This window comes from Danio aesculapii, chromosome 9 (assembly GCF_903798145.1).
Source record: "Danio aesculapii chromosome 9, fDanAes4.1, whole genome shotgun sequence".
Lineage (NCBI taxonomy): Eukaryota > Metazoa > Chordata > Actinopteri > Cypriniformes > Danionidae > Danio > Danio aesculapii.
In genome coordinates this window covers 46892486-46914514 of record NC_079443.1, presented here as the reverse complement: position 1 = coordinate 46914514, position 22029 = coordinate 46892486, and the positions used below count along the sequence as shown (strand labels likewise).

Genomic DNA, 22029 nt, shown 5'->3' with positions numbered 1-22029 from the left:
GACAGTAAATAATATTTACCTAGATATTTTTCAAGACACTTCTATACAGCTTAAAGTGACATTTAAAAGCTTAATTAGGTTAACTAGGCAGGTTAGGGTAATTAGGCAAGTTAGGCAAATTAGGATGGTTTGTTCTGTAGACTATCGAAACAATATATAGTTTAAAGGGGCTAATAATTTTGACCTTAAAATGGCTTTTAAAAAATTAAAAACTGATTTTATTCTAGCCGAAATAAAGCAAATAAGACTTTCTCCAGAAGAAAAAATATTATTAGACATACTGTGAAAATTTCCTTGCTCTGTTAAACATAATTTGTGAAATATTTTAAAAAAGGAAAAGAAATTCAAAGGGGGGCTAATAATTCTGACTTCAACTTTAACCTAAGTTTGTTGAAAAAAGTTTTTTTTGTAAAAAATTTCATTCTGTATAATTTGTATTATTTTATTGTATTTTTGTTGGTCAGTTATCTACATAACAAAAATAATGAATTTTAGGTGAAGTGAGGTACAGATAATACTTTTTGGCCTTAAGGGAATTATGAATTACATTCAAGTAGTCCTATTATAACATAGAATATAGTATTTCTCACAATTTTCTTTATAATTTGAGTTATGAATTACAGTATCACAATACTACTTATCATGATACTTTAGCTGGTTTAGTATCGTACACTCTCAGAAAAAAGTTACACGGTGGTTCTATATAGTTACATTAAATTCTATAAAACAAAACTGGTAAAACAAAACTCTAGGTATTGTAAACTAAACATTTAAGGCATTTTTAATAAACATTTTGGTAAGAATTTTCTAATAAATACATTTTCATTATTGATATCCACATCTTTTGGCATTTGCTTTCCACTACACACATGAGCCGGCAAAAGTCCTGCATATGCAAAGTGTTCATGCAGACATTTTACTATAGTAAAACTAATCAAACATTGTGCATATCTCATTACAATACTTTTGCATTATTCTATTTCTATTTTAAAATTAAGTCAATTCAATGAACTTTTAAGTTATTACAAAGGTATTGTGTGAAAACTGGAGCAAAAAAGTCTTATATTGTCTATTGTGAAAAGTGTTGTGAAATGTTTAGCAAAAAATAGATCTTTTCATTTATGTTACAGTGTTTTTATTCTTTATTGTAAATGGAAAAGGTGCTTTTACACAAAAATAAAACTTTTTAAAAACATAGTTTAAAAATATATTTGATGTTTTATATTTTTTATATTTTATACTTTTTAAATTGACACATTTTGGATAGAGCATAAGGCCTTTAAACAGTTCTTGAAGGAACACATTTGACACTGATAAGGTAAAAGTGTCTTGTCACTGTGGTACCTTCATGGATCAGATTTGTACCTTTGATGAAGCTACAATATTGTATCTGCAGGTTTTAAAAAACAAAAGGTGCATTTTGGTTTCCCACAGTACAAATCATGTCCTTAAAGGTATAAACTGCAATGGTACAAATTTGTTTCTTTGTCTTAAGGTACAATTCTGTTCCATAAAAAGGCACTGCCCCAGTGACAAGGGCTTGTACCTTCTTTGGTACAACATTGCACCATTTTTTATGAGAGTGTAAGACAAATTAGTGGTATCACGACAACCCCACCGACCCTATTTTTAATATTATCAGACAACGATTTTTATCTGGAGAGACTTTAAATTAAATAATTTTTATCTTATATATTATTATTATTATTATTATTATTATTATTATCATTATTATTATTATTTATGTATTTTATCTTGTGTATCGTTTATTGCTGTTGATGACTTTTAATTGTTAGAATATTTGTAGAATTATAGAAAAGTGGTATTTGTAAAATGTCGTAAACTTGATCTGTTTTTTTTACCATGACATATATGGTAATAAACTGAAAAATTCACTCTCAATTATATTAAACTGACTTAAAACAGCTTGCGTAACTTATAAAATTAAATTAGAACACGATTAACTTAGTTTAATAAGTTACAATGACCTAAAACATGTGCTGTCAGGTCTAATTGATCATTCATTTTTTACAGAAGTAGTACATTTCTAACATATGATGACGTGAACACATGGAAATCAGCCTAAATGTTCAAAAATATGTTTTAATAAATAAGCAAAATGTACAATAGATGGAAATTGAAAAATGTTGCATAGGAAAAATCAAATGTATGCATTTATCCATGCAGCGTACTTCAAGAAAGTATTGCTCATAATTGCATTGGTCCCTTTAAAAATGACAATACTCACAGGTAGCCTATGTACAATATTTTTTTTGTTCTTATATATATATATATATTTATAAACTCCTCTGTTTAGACACAGACATGAAATATAGTTTCCATACAGATAGCAGATGGCCTTCCTGTACTATCATCATGGCGACATTTAAGAATAACTTGTGAAAAAGATTAAATGTATTTGACGACACAGGAGACGTCATCTACTTTTTCCTCTAAGTATATAAAAAGTTCCCTTTATTGTGTCCTTCATGAGGATGCTCAAGTCCGTAGATGTATCCACTGAATGTCCTTTGGCCACGTCACTGAGGTTTAGAGGTTCATCGATTAATCCTTTGGCAATTAGTTGAAGTAAACAGTCTATGGAAGCAGGGAAAAAAAACAACATTTAGGTACAAAATCGGCTTTAAGTAAGGAATTTTCTATGAAGGTCTAAAACTTCAAGGTTTATCTGCGGTTGAATGCACAACCTTGGTTTAAAACGTAGCAAAATGGGAAGCTATTAATGATCCCATTATTTAATTTTGAGTGGGAGCACATGCTTATACAGGAAAAGGCTTGGTTCAAACATGCTGCACAAATCCCAGGTGGAATTACGTCACTGGAAAATAACTGTTTTAAGAGGTCACTTGGTCTGAAATTGGAAACCGTACACCTGACTTTCCTCTGAATTTTTTGGTAGCACTTATTTCTTTATTCAAATAAATGCACACCAATCAATACGACAGCTTTGTAATATAATTACAATTAACATTTTGATCATCTAGTCTGTAAAATGAGACCACAAGGAAATAAAGGGATTGTTATAATTATAAAAACAACTCACTTTCATTTCCGTTTATTATTATTGTATTGTTAATATACACTGTAAACAAATCTTGCTGTCTATTTTTTTTGTTGAATCAAATTAACTTTTCTATTAATCTCAACATATTGTAACTCAAAATATTAAGTTAAACTTTGTATAACGTAACAAAAACGTTATTAAAATATATTAGCGTATTAAAATAAAGCAACTCAAAATATTTGTTGTCTTGACTTTTTTTCATTACATTTTTTACAGTGCAGCAAATTAAAGCTTCTTTTCACCACACTGTATTGCTTTATTTTGTTTCACATATAAGACAAAAGTTGTAGGACCACATTGCAAAAATGTTAGCTTATTAAATAAAATACAAAACCAAATTTACATTGAAATCAAATGATCTCACGATTTTATATTGTAATGTTGTTAAAGAATGATCATTTAGTAGCACACATTTTAGCTTGTAATTGCAAGATGCCTTTGGTTTCAGTGGTTTCATCAGTTATTTAACAAGCATAAACACCCTAAACTATAACAAGCATAAATAAACCCTATACTATAAATTAATATTTTCGTTAAAAAGGAAGAGGACTACGTTTGTGATGTCTTATATATTATTTTAGCTACACTGCAGGTGCTTTATTAAACACCACAACATTGGTCTCCACAAAAAACTAAGCATATACACGGAAAAAGAAGAATGTTGATTCATGTTGATATCCCCCCGTATGCTGTTCAGCGTTTAGTAAAGTGCTTTGCATCTTCACAACCATTATAAATCACTTCACAAATCTCGATTTTATTCACGAAAGGGTAAATGTTTTACTCAATCTAAATGATCCTTGAGGAGCTTCTCACGGTTGACTCGTTATTCGTTTTCATGAGTTTGACGATATAATGTGAATAGCGGTGTGTTTATTTGTTCTGAATAACAGTCGGAAATGGTTTGATCCGGTGTGATAGAAAAAAACCACTATTCTAGAAAACACCATAGATTTTCTTATTACGGCTCCCGAAAAATACTTGTAATATATCTATATGTTTATTGTTTAAATATTACATTATGCACAAAAAATATTGTCTCGTTAGAAGTTTTAGCAGTCGATGAATCAACTAAATATTATAGTAATTACGATGCACGTTTTCTCCAACCAAATGCGCACGCCCGGTGTATTTTCCCTGATAAGTGGCATTTGCAATATTATGTTTGTCTAAAGAGCGTGATATATATTAAAATGTTTACTCATTAATTTAGTCAATATGGGATATCGTGAGGCCTATCTTTTCATAATATCATATAAATGTATGCCCTGGTGTAACCTACAGTACATTTCTGGCTGTAGGTGTGACCATATGCTAACTAACTACCACTATTAATAGTATTAATTTAAATGTGCGTTCATTACTTTATGCTTTGTCCTCTATAGTGAACATTTATGTAATATATGGCCTTTCCTATTTAATTTTTTTTTAACTTAATGCAACTTACATTGTATTGCCCTACGAATATCTTCTTGATTAACTGGAAAATAATTAAAATGCATTTTTGTTCTTATAGGCTCAGAAAGAGAATGCAATTTTTTAAGTGGAATTGTCCACTGTAGGTCATATCAATAATAATATGATAAAACTATGAATAATTACACATAGTTCCAAACCTGTTTAAGTTTATTTCTTCTGTTGAGATATTTTGAAGAAAGCTGAAAATGTAACCTCTGACTTTCATAGTATTTATTTTTTCTACAATGGAAGTCAATGGTTACAGATTTTCAGCTTTCTTCAAAATATCTTCGCTTGTGTTTAACAGAATAAAGAAACTCAATAAGTAAAAAATACTAACTAAACTTTAATTTTTGGGTGAACTATCCCTTGAATACAACTTTAACTGTAATTACCATCTAAACAAATGCGAATTTCTCGCTGCCAAGAGCAGATATAGTGTTGCATTCCAGCACTGAACTGTCAGTGTCAGCGGTGCACACAGCACAGCTGGAGTTTCTCTAATGCAGCTTACCGCACATCCACTTCTAAAAGAGCAGTAACTCTACTACAGTATACTTGCTGAAGTCTGGCATCTCTCTACAGTACCCACCCGTTCGGCATTATCAGGACGCGTCTCGCTGCTAGTGGGACGCAGACATCGACCACGCGCCCTCCATCCTCCACACCGAAAACGCGTAACTGAGTCTCTCGTGCGCGACGTAGCTGCAGCTGGACATCTTGTTGTCCATCTCGTCGCTTTGCAGCACCTGACAGAGGAAATCAATGTACCTGGAGGCGAGCTTGAGCGTCTGGATCTTGCTGAGTTTATCCGAGGGGAGCGTGGGGATGATTTTGCGCAAAGACGCGAAGGCTTCGTTCAGCGATTGAGTCCGTTGCCGCTCGCGTACGTTCGCCAGGACGCGCTGGTTCTGGAGCTCCTCGAAGGACTGGTTGCTGCTCGGGCTCGGCTTTTTGTTGCGTTTATTGACGGAGCTCGGGCTGCTGCTGTCCTCGCTCGACTTCCTCCCTTGCCTCCTCTTCCTCCCGAACCTTTTCTGCTGTCTGTCCAGCTCCTCCTCGCTGGTCACCAGGCTGTCCACTGGGGAGACGGGAGAGCTGGAACTCTCTTCCATTTCTTTTTTAAAGAAACGAGGAGAAAACACGATCTCCACTTTTGGATCCGTGGTTTAGACTCGTAATATCCGTTTTGTTGTTGGGGATTTTGTCTGTCCTCCTGAAGTCCTGACACTGCGCGCGTCCCCTACTTCCAGAAGTAGAGCTTGGCACGGTTTTCCTCCCGCAGGAAGTTTTTTCCTAATTTTTGGGAAACTTTATCCTGGACTCTGATGCTAAATACTAGAGTGACTGAAGGGGGAGGAAGCGCTGCTCTCTGATTGGTAGACTAATAAACGAGGAGGACCAGGCTAAAGTTACACTGCAGCTTAACTCTCAGATTATATACCATGAGTAGCCTACTTGTAGATGGATGCTCGCAGTTACAGACATCTGTCTCATCACTGTAAAAAATCACGTTAATTGGGAAACAGTGGAAATCGGAGTAACAACAGTGCTTTAAATGGTAAAACAAAATGTAATAAAATAGCTACCGGTCAAAAGTTTGGGGTCAGTAGGATTTGAAATGTTTTAAAATAAGCGTCTCCTGCATTTATTTAATCAAAAATGCAGTACAAACTGTAAAACTGTGAAATGTTATTGCACTAAAAAATAACTGTTCAAAATTAGATTATCATTTATTACAGTGATTTTAAAGATGAATTTTCAGCTTCACTCTTCAGAGTCACATGATCCTTCAGAAATCACTCTAATATTAATTATGATGATGATGATGATGATGATGATGATGATGATTATTATTATTATTATTATTATTATTATTTATGGTAACAGTCAAAGCAATAATGACTGGAGTAATAATTTCATTTGAAACTACATACAATAAGAAAGCAGTTATTTAAAAATGTAATAAATATTTAACAATTGTTTTTTACATTTAATAAATGCTGTCTTGATGAACAGAATAGTTTTAGAAAATGCTTTAAAAAAAAACATGAAAAATTTGACCCCAAACTTTTGACCAGTAGTGTACATTAATTTCAATGATTAGCATTTTTATATTAATAAAAAGTTAACTATATATTTTTTTTCTCAGATTTGTAAAATATTTTAAGAGTTAATTTGTAATGTATGAGGAAAGATTTAGAGAAATTACATTTTAAATAGGAAAAGTACATACAACATCAAATTATTATGATAAAAGGGGCGAAAAATGACATTTAAAATAAAACCTTATTATAAATAGTAAAATGCTATAGACATTGCATTGTACTGACAATTTTTTAATGTAAACATAATTGTCTTTAATATGACTACTACAGTTTTCCAATTTACTATAATAAAATAGTTTTTAATTATTAATTCATTCGTTCATTTTCCTTCTGCTTAGTCTCTATTTCAGGGGTCACCACAGCGGAATGAACCGCCAACTATTCCAGCATATGTTTGACATAGCGGATGCCCTTCCAACCGAAAGCCAGTATTGGGAAACACCAATACACACTCATTCACACACATAAACTACGGCCGATTTAGTTAATCCAATTCACCTATATAGCGAATGTCTTTGGGGGAAACCAGAGCACCCAAAGGAAACCCACACAAACACGCGAAGAACATGCAAACTCCACTCAGAAATGGCAACTAACCCAGCGACCTTCTTGCTATAGGCGACAGTGCGCCACCGTGCCACAAGTTTTAATTACTGATAATGTAAATATAAAGATTATATTACTTAACTTTTAATTATAAATATTGTAATATTACCATTACTATTTAATAAAACACACACAAATATGTGTGTTTGTGGGTGTGTGTTCGCACCATAAGTTAATTATTTTTCAAGCTCAATTTGCAAATTGCCCCATGTTCTACTAGGCAATAATGGTGGGTAAATATATTCACTCAAATAAAAACTGTTGGAACTAGCCTGGCACTTTCATGAGTGCAATATTTATATATGTTAAGTTAATATTTCTGACTACTATTGTTTACAATAATAATGCCTATGGAAAACGGGGCAGTTTGTCACAATGGACCCTACCACATAAAGAAATTTATAGCAGATCCAATTCATTCATCCTTTGACTTAGTCCCTATATTCATCAAGGGTCACCACAACGGAATGAACAGCCAACTTATCCAGCATATGTTTTATACAGCGCATGCCCTTCCAGCCGGACCCCAGCACTGGGAAAACACCCATACACTCCCATTCACGGCCAATTTAGTTTATTCAATTCACCTACACTGCATGTCTTTGGACTTGTGGGGGAAACCGGAGCACCCAGAGAAAACCCACGTGAACACGGGGAGAACAAACTCCACACAGAAATGCCAACTGACCCAGCCGGGACTCAAATCAGCGACCATTTTCCTTTTAGTATTCCCCTTATCCCAAAATGTCCCTGTTAATGTTTAACGGTCATTTGTTTTTGTTTTCTTGACTATTACGATGCACAAAAGGTCTCTCACCTCTTTCGTACCGTGGCACACAGTAGATGGATCTCTGTGCAGACATTTCTTCATCCTTTCAAGTCAGATGAAAGACCTCTCCCTATTGTTTTCCAGAATAAGTCCAAGGTTTCACAATACCCCTAAACACATGTAGGAGTCAGTCTGTTGTGAGGAACTTTTGGCAAAGCCTCACACGATTTTTTTTCTTCTCTTACACGGCCATTTGAATGCCGGGCCTGGACTGTCTCTTCGAATAAGACAATAATAATGGATGTCAGATTTCTTTTACCAGTGTCCAGTGTTCAAAAGCAGCATTGGGATGTTTCGTATAAGGCAGCAGTTCGGTCGCATTTGTAAGGTTTTCAACTGTAAATTATGCCTTATTTCAGAAAGAAGATTTGTTTCCCTTTGATTTATGTATGTAGTCCACATGTGAACGGATGACTGACGTTTGGGAAGAGTCCAGCGAGAATAGCCTTGAGGACGATCAGATGATCTCCATGTCCATTCTGGTTAAAACCTGGACGCTCTGAAAGGGTTTTTCAGTGAGGGATGTTTATGGTTTAGGAGCTTCAAGATAATCTAACATGAATGCTTCTTAATCAAAGAGCTTGAAGCAATTATAGTTTTACATGCTAGGGCATCTATAATATAAAGAAAAGAGAAAATTGTTGAACGTGTCAACCTGATTATGTGCACTTTCTTAATAGAAAATGATGTAAAATCAAGCTGCAGCGATGTTAATACTCAAGAACATCCTAATTATAGATCAGATCTCAAATCCCAAATGGAATTTTCTGCCCCATCTCCTCTGTTCTACGCCGTCAGGCTGAACTCATTTAAAGGAGTAGTTAATCCAAAAATGAAAATTCATCTTGACCGAAACCATATGCCAGAACCATTTTATTTATTCTGTACACGCTTAAAAAAAGAAACTGGCAAGAAATCTTTCGGTGAACAATATGGAAAGGTGATCAGATAAAGGTTCTTTCCTGGTACTGATGGTTCCATGAAGAGGCTTTAACATCCTCACACTCAAAAAACAATACTGCTGCTTGTTCAAATTCCTTTTTTTTGTTGTTAAAATGAGCTGAAACAACACAATTCTTGTAATTTATTTGGCCAATTTATTTGTTTTACATTCTGTCCACTTAAATTTGTAAGTTAACTTAAGCATTTTGTGTTAGGACAGCATGAGGGAATTGTGTTGGTCCAATTACCTGGTTAGGGCATTTGTAGTTCTCAGCATGCTTTGCGTGGGAAATGCTGACAATAAAAGTAACCTTAGGTGTTTAACGTTAATAGAAACACTTGTTAGAGTTTAATCTTCACTTTGGTTTGAAGATTTAGAAGATTTTCATGTAATGCTTTGAGTTTTGAGATCACCTTGCAGATGCACCCATGCTTTGGGTGTTGGCAGCTTAATTAGTAAAAATGCAGTTTGTTGCTTTGCTCAGGGAGCAATAACTATCCTAAAATGAGTTCTGAGATCAGTCTCAATCAACTGTATATTAAACTCGTGAAACATGCTTTAAATATCTCTTAGTTAATTTAGGATAGCGCCAAATAAAACTAAGAAAATTCTAAATGTACCACACATAATGGACATACATGATATTATCAGACCTATGAGTTTAAGTTAAATAAAAATACAAATGTATTTAAACTCTTAATTGATAAGATCATGTTTGACCATTTCAATTGCATTTACAGTGCTCAGCATATATAAGTACACCCCTCACAAATCTATCTTTTAAATTTATATTTTAAGCTATACAATATTATATTTGACCACATACATTAGATTAGTCAGTACTAAAGCCAAATTTGGAGCTTATCTAACAAAATAACTTACGATAACGGTCCAAAAGCTAGTCCACCCAAATTTATATGTTAGAGATAAATATTAAACAATCTAAAAAAGAGGAAAAATCAAGAGAAGCAAAAAATTGAAAAATTTAGTTGAAATTTTGTAGGTTGTAATATTTTTCGCAATGTTTTGCTTGAGTTTAATTGTATTATCTTTCAATTTCTACATATGTTTGATGACTAAAATATTATTTTAATAAATATTTCTGTTTAATAAATCTTATTTTTAAATGCAATAAAAATACTTTGCCTATATTCACTTAGAAATGGATAAAAATGTTCATTTTCAAAATGGGCTGTACTCAATTATGCTGAGCACTGTAATTGTTTTACTTGTTTTTTTTTTTTAGTTGGTGCTAAATAAATGTATTGGATGGAAATCCTGCCCTCAATTAAATTGAGTTCATCCAATGAGTTATTTTTAAAAGTTTTTTTAGATTATTAAAATTTTCTTTAAAAAATAGTCTTTTTAAGAACTGTTCTTTGAAAGTTTCCAAAATGGAGCTGTTATTTTTAAGATTTCTTAATTCTTAGTGTTAAGAACATTGTAATCATCTACAGAATATCGGAACCTTGAAGGTGGAAAGGATGCTTGGATGTTTATTCATGGAAGCATCCGAAAATGTTTCCCCAAAAAACCTTTGAGTGAACATTTCTTAAAAGAAACATTTGTTTGGAGTACACTGTTTTGCAGCAATGCCATAGAACCAAGAACCATGTTTGGTTCCCCAAAGAACGTCTCAGACAACTGTTTAAAATATTTTTTTAAAGTCTGAAGACCATTTTAATGATTGCTTTTTTTGTATAACGAAAGTAAATGAGAAATGGGGATGCGAACACTTTTTAAGAAAGGTTCCAAATTATGGAAGCAATGCCATATACAGTATAAGAACTGTTTTTCTTTTTTTTAGTGTGAAGGCCATTTGAATTATTTCAGGAACATTTTTCTCACTACACTGTAAATAAAAATTTGTTAATTAACAGTTTCAGTATTTTGTGATTCACAATTGTTTTCTGTTTATTTACAGTTGTGAACTGCATTATGAGACCCTGATCTCTTCTCTGTCGACTTCTGATGTTGAAAATTCAACCCTACAGTTTAATAAAGTTACTTTTATTGACATTTTAGTAGTTTGAAATAATATAACTTATTAGAAACAATATATAGAGAAATAAGTCTGTAAAATAACAGAAATGGTACTGGCAGTTTATTAAAAAGGTTTTTGTAGCATAACACCAAACATACAATAAATCACTTTAAACTATTAAAAATGTTCATAAAAGTCACTTTTTCAAACTAAAAGATCAAAGTTCCATAATGCGATTCAAATGCATAAATAAATGAAAAACTAAACAAAATAAATACATGAATCACAAAATACGGAAAATTGTTATATTTTACAGAACAATTTTGTGTAAATGAAATCTAATAAATGCTCCTTCATGAAAGCAATAAAGAATCTTTATTTAAAAAAAAAACGTAAAACCCCAAAAAAGGTAACTCAACCATTTGAGGAAACCGATTGCAACAAACCATTTAAGTTCAAAAACTAATCCTAATGAGTTCTGTGAACTTACTCCATTTAAGTTGAAGTAATGAGGTATTTAATTAACTCTGAGTTCAAAACTCTTTTCAAATGAGTAGAATTAACTTTCAGTACATTTTGAGCTAACTACACTCATTTCATTTGATTAAGTTGACTGTTGGTTTTTACAGTGAAGTATACATGAACAAAAATTGACCTTTGCTGCTTCATATAGATTTGGAACGACATGAAGGTGAGTAAATATGAGCACATTTTTATTTTCGGGCGAGCCATCCTGCCTTTGATAAACACTTTTTGGATTTCTCCAGCAGCATGAAGGATCAGGCGGTTGAGAAGAATGAAAATCCTCCGTCCTGTAATTCATAGTGAAAGGATAAGAGAGACATTGACATGTGCCCAACTTTGAAGCCTGTTTCCCCCTGGCCTGACCCGCTCCATCAACTCCACAGCTTCAGATAGACTCCATATGGCCCAGCGGCACAGCACAGCCTCTCCGGACCGCAAGCTCATGACTTACAGGTATAGATATCCCGTAATACCATATAGATTTCTGCGAAGGCCTCAGCAGGGGCAGGTCTGGTACCATCTGACCCAGCCGGCAGGTTTTGGAGATGACCCACATCAGATCAAAGATACGCCGTGCCGTATTTCACTCCGCTAAGATGACGTGTTTATATCTCTTTGACACTTCGAAATCAGCTCCACATGGGCTGGAACTCTTTAATAAGCTGAAATCCTTTCTGTCACATCAACCTGCAGATGTTTGCAGGCCGATTTTAGATTCAGAAACAAATAGAAAATAGATGAAGAGGACAGGCTGGCGTCTTTTTAGGGAATGAATAATAGAAATGTCACCAAGTGTGACGTGTGCGGTGTTAATTGGTTATAGATGTTCTGGGAAGATTTTTAGACTGCGTTTACACTGTAAGTGTTTGGAAATGACGACAACCATGTTTACTTGTAGCTGTCTTAAAATAGCAGCAGTCCTGTTCACATTGCAGCTTATGATAGAGAATTCAATGTGGATGTCTGTTTCTGAAAGAGGATTTACAGGAATTTGATGAAGTTTATATCTCACAATTTAGAGATAAAACTGTCAGAACCACAAGCTAAACTCACAATTCTGAGATAAAAATAGTCGAAGCAAAAGCTAAACTCACAATTTTGAAAAAAAAGTTAAATATGAAATCCTAAGCTCAGAATTGTAAGGAAATGTCTGAATTTCTACCTAACAATCAGGGTGTGGATCACCCCAATTAATGCTTGAACCACTCTAAAAGACATCAAAACAACATATATGGGGCAGGGGTCAGCCCTTTAAACAGAGAGAAATAATTTGCTCTGATGGGTCGACGCAGTGGGTCCGCTGTGTAAAACATATGCTGGATAAGTTGGCAGTTCATTCTGCTGTGATGACCCCCGATTAATAAAGGGACTAAGCCGAAAAAAATGAATGAATTTGCTCTGATCTGTATCCTAAATTATAATTAATTCATTCATTCATTTTCTTGTCGGCTTAATCCCTTTATTAATCTGGGGTCTCCACAGTGCAATGAACCGGCAACTTATGCAGCGGGTGCCCTTCCAGCTGCAACCCATCACTAGGAAACACCCATACACACTCATTCACACACATACACTATGGTCAATTTAGCTTACCCAATTCACCTAAAGCGAATGTCTTTGGACTTGTGGGGGAAACCGGAGCACCCGGAGGAGACCCATGCCAACACGGGGAGAACATGCAAACTCCACACAGAAATGCCAACTAACTCAGCTGAGGTTGAACCAGTGACCTTCTTGCTGTGAGGCGACAGCACTACCCACTGCGCCACCACGTCGTCCTTAAATAATTATATTAATAATTAAAATAATAGATAATGTAAACATATAAGACCACCCCTATAATGCCATATAATACCATTGTAAATCCATAATCACGCCAATCAGTCTGATCAATCATTCAAAACAACAGTCTGAAACCGGCAGATCTAGAGTACAGATGGAAACCGCAAGTGTTCACAAGACACTTTTCTTGTAAAACAGGTGTTTGTTTCTACACATAGCCTAAAAGTAAAGTAAAATTAGCTGCAATTTGTATAGTTTGACCTACAGTAACTTTGAAATAGCTAATCAGAGGATTCTGTAGGTCAAAATTCACTACATATCCCACAAAACACTGAAAACTTAAATGTGTTTAATTAATAAATTAGATCCGATTTAAATAAATACATACATTTGATACACTGAAGCATTACACAAACTAATATTACCGAAAAAATAGACCCCCCGATCGTCAGTGTATAATTCGTACCCTGCTAACAATTATTAGTTTTATCTCTCCAGATTTATCCTATCTCATTGTGCCTTTCTCTGGGAGTAAACAGGCTTTCTCAGAATTATGACTTTAAACTCCAAGTTCTGACTTTTTTTTTCTTTGACATTAACTTTCAGTTCTAAGAAACACGAAAGAAAAACAATGATGACATGTAATCTATACTCACATTCCCAAGAGAGAAAATCAGAAATTGTGTAAAATTTTTTTTGTGGAACCAAAATGTCTTCTCACATGGTATCCAACCAGGCTCATTCTGAAAACGTACCCCTATATAAAGCGCTAAATACATCCCAGGAGGTACGTGTTTTTTGTGTTTTTTGTTTTCTTTGTTTTCGCAAACCCACCAGAGGTGCTGTACTCTTTTTGAGATCTCAAATTGCTCTCACGTGTGCCATCCACGCCTGCTCTTCTCGCATAATTCCAACAGAGGCCGCTGTCGACTGACTGACTGACTGGTCAACTTTCCAATCACCTCACCCACCCCCTTCCCTAAACCCAACTGATAGTGTTTTAAAAAACACTATTGACCAGCGGCCACCCATTTCTGCAAACCCAACCAACAGTGTTTTTAAAAGCAATCCAAACAAAGAAAAGCCCCCCATTTTCTTCCACATTTTTGGATTTTACCATATTCTTACCCTGTTATTTACTTGTTTATTTCATTTTTTAGCTTTTGGTTTTGTCTTACCTGCTTTCTGGAACCGTTCTTCACCGGACTTGAACCCCGTCATCGCAGTCAACTCCTCTCTGTGTCTCAAGTCCGCCAACGTATGCTGCGAGTCACTGGACAAACTGGTAACAGCGGGAAAGCTGTCCATACGGAGGTAAGCGAGCAGCTGGTAACGGTATGGTGTCATACCACCCCGTAGCGTTCGTTTTATAGACAAAATGCAACTAGCTGCATTTTCAGAATGAACCTAGGTTGATGGTATCACTGCAATAATTCTCTTTGAGGACCTTTATTATCTGCTCAATTGGATCGACTAAATTGGCCATAATGTATGAGTGTGTCAATGCAAGTGTGCATAGGTGTTTCCCAGTACTGGGTTGCGACTAGAAGGGTATCATAAAACATATGCTGGAATAGTTAGCAGTTCATTCTGCTCTGGTGACCTCTGATAAGGGACTAAGCTGAAGGAAAATGAATGAATAAATGAATAATCTGCTCAGTCCTTAATAATTAGTTTTATATATATAGAAAAAGCTTAATATGCCCGTCATTTTCCAAAATAGATTTTTTAGTCTGCTTTTTAAAACAAAGAAAAAGTAGAAGTATATTGGCTAGAACATCCTGAAACACTGGGAAATGTTATATTTAATGTGAAATGTGCGCATGTTAGAAGATCAAGTCCAATTTGAAGCTTGTGACACATACTGTAAATACACACATCAACTCAATCAGTGATTTAGCGTTCATGTAAACACAACATTCTGATTCATTAATCAAAATGATTTCAATCAGACTACAGCAAAAAATGTCCAAGTAAACAATACTGAAGTACAAAAGATGGCAACACCCAAAACTGCACTTTTCACATTTGCCAAAACTGAAGTTTATAATCATTAAAAATTGTATGCCTTGATAGGGGACCTGTTATGCAAAAATCCTTTTTATAAGGGGTTTAAACAGTTGTGTGATAACAGTCTGTGAACTTAACCAGCTTCTAAGGGTTAAAAATTAATAAAATCTATTTTTTTATAATCTCACTTCAAATAAACAGACAGCAGAAACACTTTGATTGACATTCTCCCTTAGTACGTGCCATCAGATGGGGAAAGCCCCGCCCATTAGTGAAGATGTCTCCCTCATTAGTATAGAGCATTAAACTTGTTTTGAATCTGCCACTATACTGACACATAGGCATTTGTAGCCCCGCCCTCTTTTGAAAGACCAAAATGGCACAATTAGTTTTGCATGAAACTTATCTGCATGGTAGATTAAAGTTTTGCATGGAAACATCACTGCCAATAAAAAATATTTATTGTTAGGAGTGAATTCTTGAATAAGAGTGAATATACAGATGTTAACACTTCAATATGTTTCCTCTACTGCCGTGCTCGCCTTCGCCGCGGCGGCAGTAAATAATATAATTATTATTTACCATAACCATAGACTTTGTTACCATTGTTCATCCGCATCCCATCTCTTTGAGCCCCCTGGTGGCATAGTTGCAAATTGCTGTTACACCTAAAAACACGTTCTTAATCCCTAGTCTTTGTAATTGTCATTTTGAAGTGTCATTCACTGTACTTCAATTTAAAAAAAGCATTTGAGCTACACACGGACCTCAAATTTTTCGATTATAGACAACAGTGACTGAATGTTTCAAAGTTAAACAACATAAACATAAGGGGATGTAAACGTAAACAACAACGCTAATAAATAAATCTTTATTTATTAATTCTGTTAATTCTGTCGTCAATCCCATAAGTGACTAAAATGTGTTAAAATTACAATTCTGTCATTATTTGCGCATCCTCTACTTGTTCAAAACCTGTTTGAGTTGATTTGCTTCTGTTGAACACAAAAGAAGGTATTTCGAAGAATGCTGAAAACCTTCTATAGTAGGAAAAACAAATACTGTGGGACTCAATGGTTACAGATTTCTTTAAAATATCTTATTTTGTGTTTTAACATGAGAAGGAAACCCATAAAAGTTTGGAACCACTTGAGGATGAGTAAACAGTGAGAGTATTTTCATTTTTGGATGAACTATCCCTTTAAAGGGCACCAATTTTACCCATTTTACAAGATGTAAGATAACCCTTTGGTGTTTCCAGAATGTGTCTATAAAGCTTCAGCTCAAAATACCCATCAGATAACTTATTATAGCCTCCAGAATCTGCCCATTTTGGTGTCTGAGTACAGTGTAGCTGTTTTTGTAGCCTGTGGCTTTAAATGCAAATGAGCTGCTTCTCCCCGACCATCATGCTTCTCATTATGCGTTAGGTCAGATAAACAGCAGTCAGTGATAGAGACAGACACTGATGAAGCTAAAATACAGCTCATTAGTCAAAAACACCAAGTAAGTTTATTTAATGTATTTTTGGTGTTTATTCAAGCCTCTGAAATGATGAGTCACACAAAAATGGATTTGCAGTACACACACACACACACACACACACACACACACACACATATATGCACATTTACTGACACCATGCAGCCGTGGTGATTATAGTGGTTAAGAATTACATAGCGATTTTACTGTCTTTATTACAAACATGCTCTACTTTAAAAATGTTTTAAACTTCACTGAGAGTCGGAACATATGTTTTAATCCTAGTTTATTAGCATAAAAATGTTCTGTGGACACATGTATACATGTTATTATGGAAACATGGCGCCTGTCAATCAAATTGGTGGGCGGGTAAAACTGCACTCCTACGTCACGTTGCAGTGGGCCTCAAAATCACTGGGATTTGGATCCTATTTTAAGAAATTTAAAAAGAGACTTGTGTTTCTATCACTCCAATATGACTGTGGACACACTATACCTACACACAGTTCTGTCCAAACAGCTTACAAAAGTTGATTTTCAGCGTAGGTGCCCTTTAAACAAATACAAATGACAATGTATTCTGCCATTGTGAACAAAGGCTTACATACTCTAGGCCTCTTCATAAAGGTGATAAAGTTCAATCTAAATGAATCCCAACACACATGATCCCAATATGTGACTGGGATTTCTTTCTCTGTTCAGTAAGGGCACACATATATCAAATGCACATATATCCGTCTTTATGAGGCAATGCATCCAAAATGTGTGCAATGCCAAGATGAACAAAAGATGGGAAACACACACAGCTGCTTTTCATTGATATCAGTGCAACGTCTTTTACAGAAAGTGCAGTCAGTGTTGATGTGCCTGCTGTTACTGCTGCTACTGGAAATGACACAGCACTTGTGTAAAATGTAATCCCCAAAATGTGTGATTCTCTTTATCTTTTCAGCAAGTAGCTGAGGATCAACAGATGCCTTGTTCCTCACTCTGTGGATGTGGTGTGAAGATGGCATGCCTCGGTGGACCAACAGTGCAAACACGTTCGTACAAACATTGATGTTTGAATTGATTATCACTTCATTTACACTATAGGATCCTTACGATTGTAGGTTATCTTTATTCATGTTCTCAATTAAACTACACTGTTAACAATTTCCTGTAGAATATGCAGTAACCACAGTACAGTATCATTATACCAGGGCTGTTACAATAATGAATGAACATTAAATTGTATATGCCTTTATGGCCAACATTTTTTTTTACTTGAAAGCTGCTAAAATGCACTTTTTATGCACATTTTATTACTATTATTACTATAGTTTTAGTCTTTTTACTTTTTTAAAAATCTCTTTTTGCTGCTATTGTTGTTTTAGACAATGAGCACTTGCACTGAAAGGAAGGGCAAATGCAAATTTCGTTGTATTTGAACAATAAAGATTCTGAACTTGCAGCAGCTTGCCAGTAACATACTGCAAATCAATTACAGCAAGAATACTGTATTTACATTTACAGCACTATTTATCTTGCTCTATATGTATTTATAATATTATATGCAGTATATATATTGTATTGTGTATATATACAGTAAAATATGCAGTATTTTTTACAATGCAACTTTAAAATACAGTAACATACTGTATAACTGTCCTACAGTAAAATACAGTTTATAATACAATTAAATGCTGTGTAATTTACAACAATTGTTAACGTTTAAAGGATAGTTCACGCGAAAATTTTATTTCTACCATCATTTAGGATCCTTAAGATTAAAGGATATACGAATTTCCTATTCTCAGTTTAAAATACAGTAATGCTTAACTACAGGTAACAATTAGTAAGCAATGTGTATTAATATACCGCATTTATCGTGTATGAGCATACACCCAAAGCGCTTCACAATCATGAGGGGGGGTCGCTGCACAAATTTGGCCAGGACACTGGGATTACAATCCTACTCTTCACGAGAAGTGTAATGGGATTTTTATTGACCACAGAGAGTCAGGACCTTGGTTTAACGTCTCATTTGAAAAACGGCGCTCACTGACAGTTTAGTGTCCCCTTCACTTTACTGGGGCATTAGGACTCGCATAGACCGCAGGTTGAGCGCCCCCTGCTGGCCTCACTAACACCACTTCCAACAGCGACCTAGTTTTCCCATGTGGTCTCTCATCCAGGTACTGACCAGGCTCAGCCCTGCTTAGCTTTAGTGAGTAACCGGTTTTGGGATGCAGGGTGATATGGCTGTAGAATCTACAGTAACTTGCAGCAGTTCACCTGGAACTTACTGCAACTATATTACAGCAAAAATACTGTATTTACATTTACAGCACTGTTTATCTTGCTCTATATGTACAGTATTATATATCTTTGCTGTAAAATATACTGGAATTTTCACAATGCAACTTTAAAATACAGTAACATACTGTGTAACTGTAAAATACAGTTAAGATTACAGTTAAATGCTGTACTGCACAATAACAGTGTATAGCGTACCTGTTAACACTCCTGTTTTTCCCGGAAGTCACCCATATTTCAGACCCATCTCTCATTTTGTAATTTCTCCCCCGGTCCTTAGTTGTTTGGTACAATCTATAAACTTTTTAACACTTTTAACACTATAATACACCCCCACTTTTTGGTTTTTCCAGCCTTTGTAAAGTACTGGACACAAACACATCCTCTTCCTCAACCATACACCCCCCCCAAATGTCGGCAGGTATGGTGTACAGTAACTGCACACTTACTGTAAGCTACTGGTTTAAATGTAGGAGTAATTAAAAAATAATTTGTACAAATAAAATCAAAGAAAAATCTATTTCTACCATCATTTATTCACCCTTCACTTGTTCAAAACCTATTTGAGTTTCTTTTGTTTTCTAGATATTTTGAATGGTTGGCTGATGGTATCCATTCACTTCCATAGTCTTTTTTTTCTACTATGGAAGCCGATGGGTGCCAGCAACAAGCATTCTTCAAAATATCTACTTTTATGTTCAACAGAAGAATGAAACCCATAAAGGTTTAAAACACATGAGGGAGACTAAATATTGAGGTAATGTCCATTTTTGGGTGAACTATCCTCTTAAGGCCCAATGCCAATTCTACCCCTTAGCCCTTCCCCTTACCCCTCATTTTGCGCATTCCCATGAAGGGGTTGGGGTGTCCCAATTCTCTTTAGCTTGAAGGCGTAGGGCTAAAGGAAGGGGTGAATACCCCTTCGAACAAAGATTTTTCAGGACCACACTCGAAACCAAGGGGTAGAAAAATTTCCCAGAATACACCAGCCACAACGGCAGATAGTTACACCCGGAAGTAAGGAGATCCACAAATTAGTATTTTTTGTCATTATTATGAATTTTTACAACAAACAAACATATGTTTTAATATATTCATAACCGCATTTATGTTTTATCATCATGCTTCTTTTTAAAAACCATCGAATACCCTGTCAGAAAAGTCCAGTGGCTAGGAATGAGCTTTTACAGTGTCTGCTATAAAGTTAATGTTGTTTTTGGGTGTGTTAAAATAGATGAATATGGCCACTGTGTAAATGCACTGCATAGTTACGATCTTATTGCCACATTATATCGTTATGATAACATAATATATGCCTTCAGTGATTTCCTGAAGATAAATACTAAAAATAAAGCAACTAGAATAACTACAGCAGTCGGGATCGTCTGATCTCATATGAAGCAAGAGATCTTGATGATATTTGATGGCGTGTGCAGGTGGTGTAGTGCTGTCCCAATTCTTAGGGGTAAATTTTGAAGCCCCTGCTCTTCACATTTGGTCTTAAGGGCCAAGTGGAAGGGGTAGGGGTACAAAAATAGAATTGGGATTGGGCCTAAGTCTCTTATGTTTACCAAAGCTGCATTTAGGTGCTAAATATAAAACACAAATGTTAATCTTGCTGAATAATATTACATAAGGGCAGCATGGTGGCTCAGTGGTTAGCACTGTCGCCTCACAGCAAGAAGGTCACTGGTTTGAGTCCCAGCTGAGCCAGTTGGCATTTCTGTGTGGAGTTTGCATGTTCTCCCTGTGTTGTTGTGGGTTTCCTCCGGGTGCTCTGGTTTCTCCCACAGTCCAAACACATGCGCTCTGGGTGGATTGGATGAACTAAATTAGCTTTAGTTTATGTGTGTGTGTGTGAATGTGAGAGTGTATGGGTGTTTCCGAGTACTGGATTGCAGCTGGAAGGGCATTCGCTGCATAAAACATATGCTGGAATAGTTGGCGGTTCATTCCACTGTAGTGACCCCTGGACTAAACTGAAGGAAAATGTATGAATAAATGTTAAAAAACACAGAAATTATTATATTAATTATTATTATAATAAGAATTATAATTAAAAATGTCTAAAAGCCATCATTCAAAAGTTTAGGTTACTTATTGTTTAACACGGAAACAACAAACTGATCAAAAATGACAGTGAAGAGAGAAGATATAATGTTACAAAAGGAATCTATTTATAAAATATATTGTTCTTTTTGAACAGTGAAGGACTTTTAAGGGATTATGTGATACAAGACTATAGAGAAATCAATAGAAATAAAAGGAATAATGGTAGCACGGTGGTGCAGTGGGTAACATGATCACCTCACAGCTAGAAGGTCGCTGGTTCGAGTCCTGGCTGGGTCAGTTGGCATTTCTGTGTGGAGTTTGCATGTTCTCCCCTTGTTCACATCGGTTTCCTCCGGGTGCTCCGGTTTCCCCACAGTCCAAAACACATGCGCTCTAGTTGAATTGAATAAGCTAAATACTGTAGGCCGTATGTGTGTGTGTGTGTTTGAATGCAAGAGTGTGTGGGTGTTTCCCAGTGATGTGTTGCGGCTGGAGGGGCATCCGCTACATAAAACAAATGCTGCATAAGTTGGCAGTTTATTCCACTGTGGCGACCCCTGATTAATAAAAGAAATCAGGATGAAAAGAAAATGAATAAAAGGAATTACAAAAATGGTTCTTTAAAACTGTAATCAAATATCATATTAATGTACACAGATTGTACTGAATTGGCTTGGTGAGCAGAAGAAACTTCTTTTAAATAATTGAAAAGGATTTTTAATAATTCCAATATGTTCACTGGTAGTGTAAGACACGTAAAAATGCATATAAATGTCTTTAAGTTGCAAATGCAAGTTCTTACATTTTTTATCATTTTTTTCTGGGTTTTCACCTTTAATTGATAGGACAGTAGAGATTGTTGACAGG

The 22029-nt window shown here is 35.2% G+C and overlaps 1 protein-coding gene across 1 annotated transcript; it reads right to left on the bottom strand.

Annotated features, from left to right (window-relative positions):
* Nucleotides 1-2089: 2089 nt before the first annotated feature.
* On the bottom strand, nucleotides 2090-5858 carry twist2. The gene is made up of 2 exons (XM_056465928.1): nucleotides 5136-5858; nucleotides 2090-2598 (listed from the first exon to the last, which is right to left on the bottom strand). Exon 1 carries the CDS (start codon nucleotides 5656-5658, stop codon nucleotides 5167-5169), a length of 492 nt encoding a protein of 163 aa, XP_056321903.1. The 5' UTR covers nucleotides 5659-5858; the 3' UTR covers nucleotides 2090-2598; nucleotides 5136-5166.
* Nucleotides 5859-22029: the final 16171 nt, after the last annotated feature.

Excerpts from the sequence above, each read along its gene's own strand:
- twist2 (XM_056465928.1), bottom strand. The coding sequence starts at position 5,658 with ATGGAAGAGAGTTCCAGCTCTCCCGTCTCCCCAGTGGACAGCCTGGTG.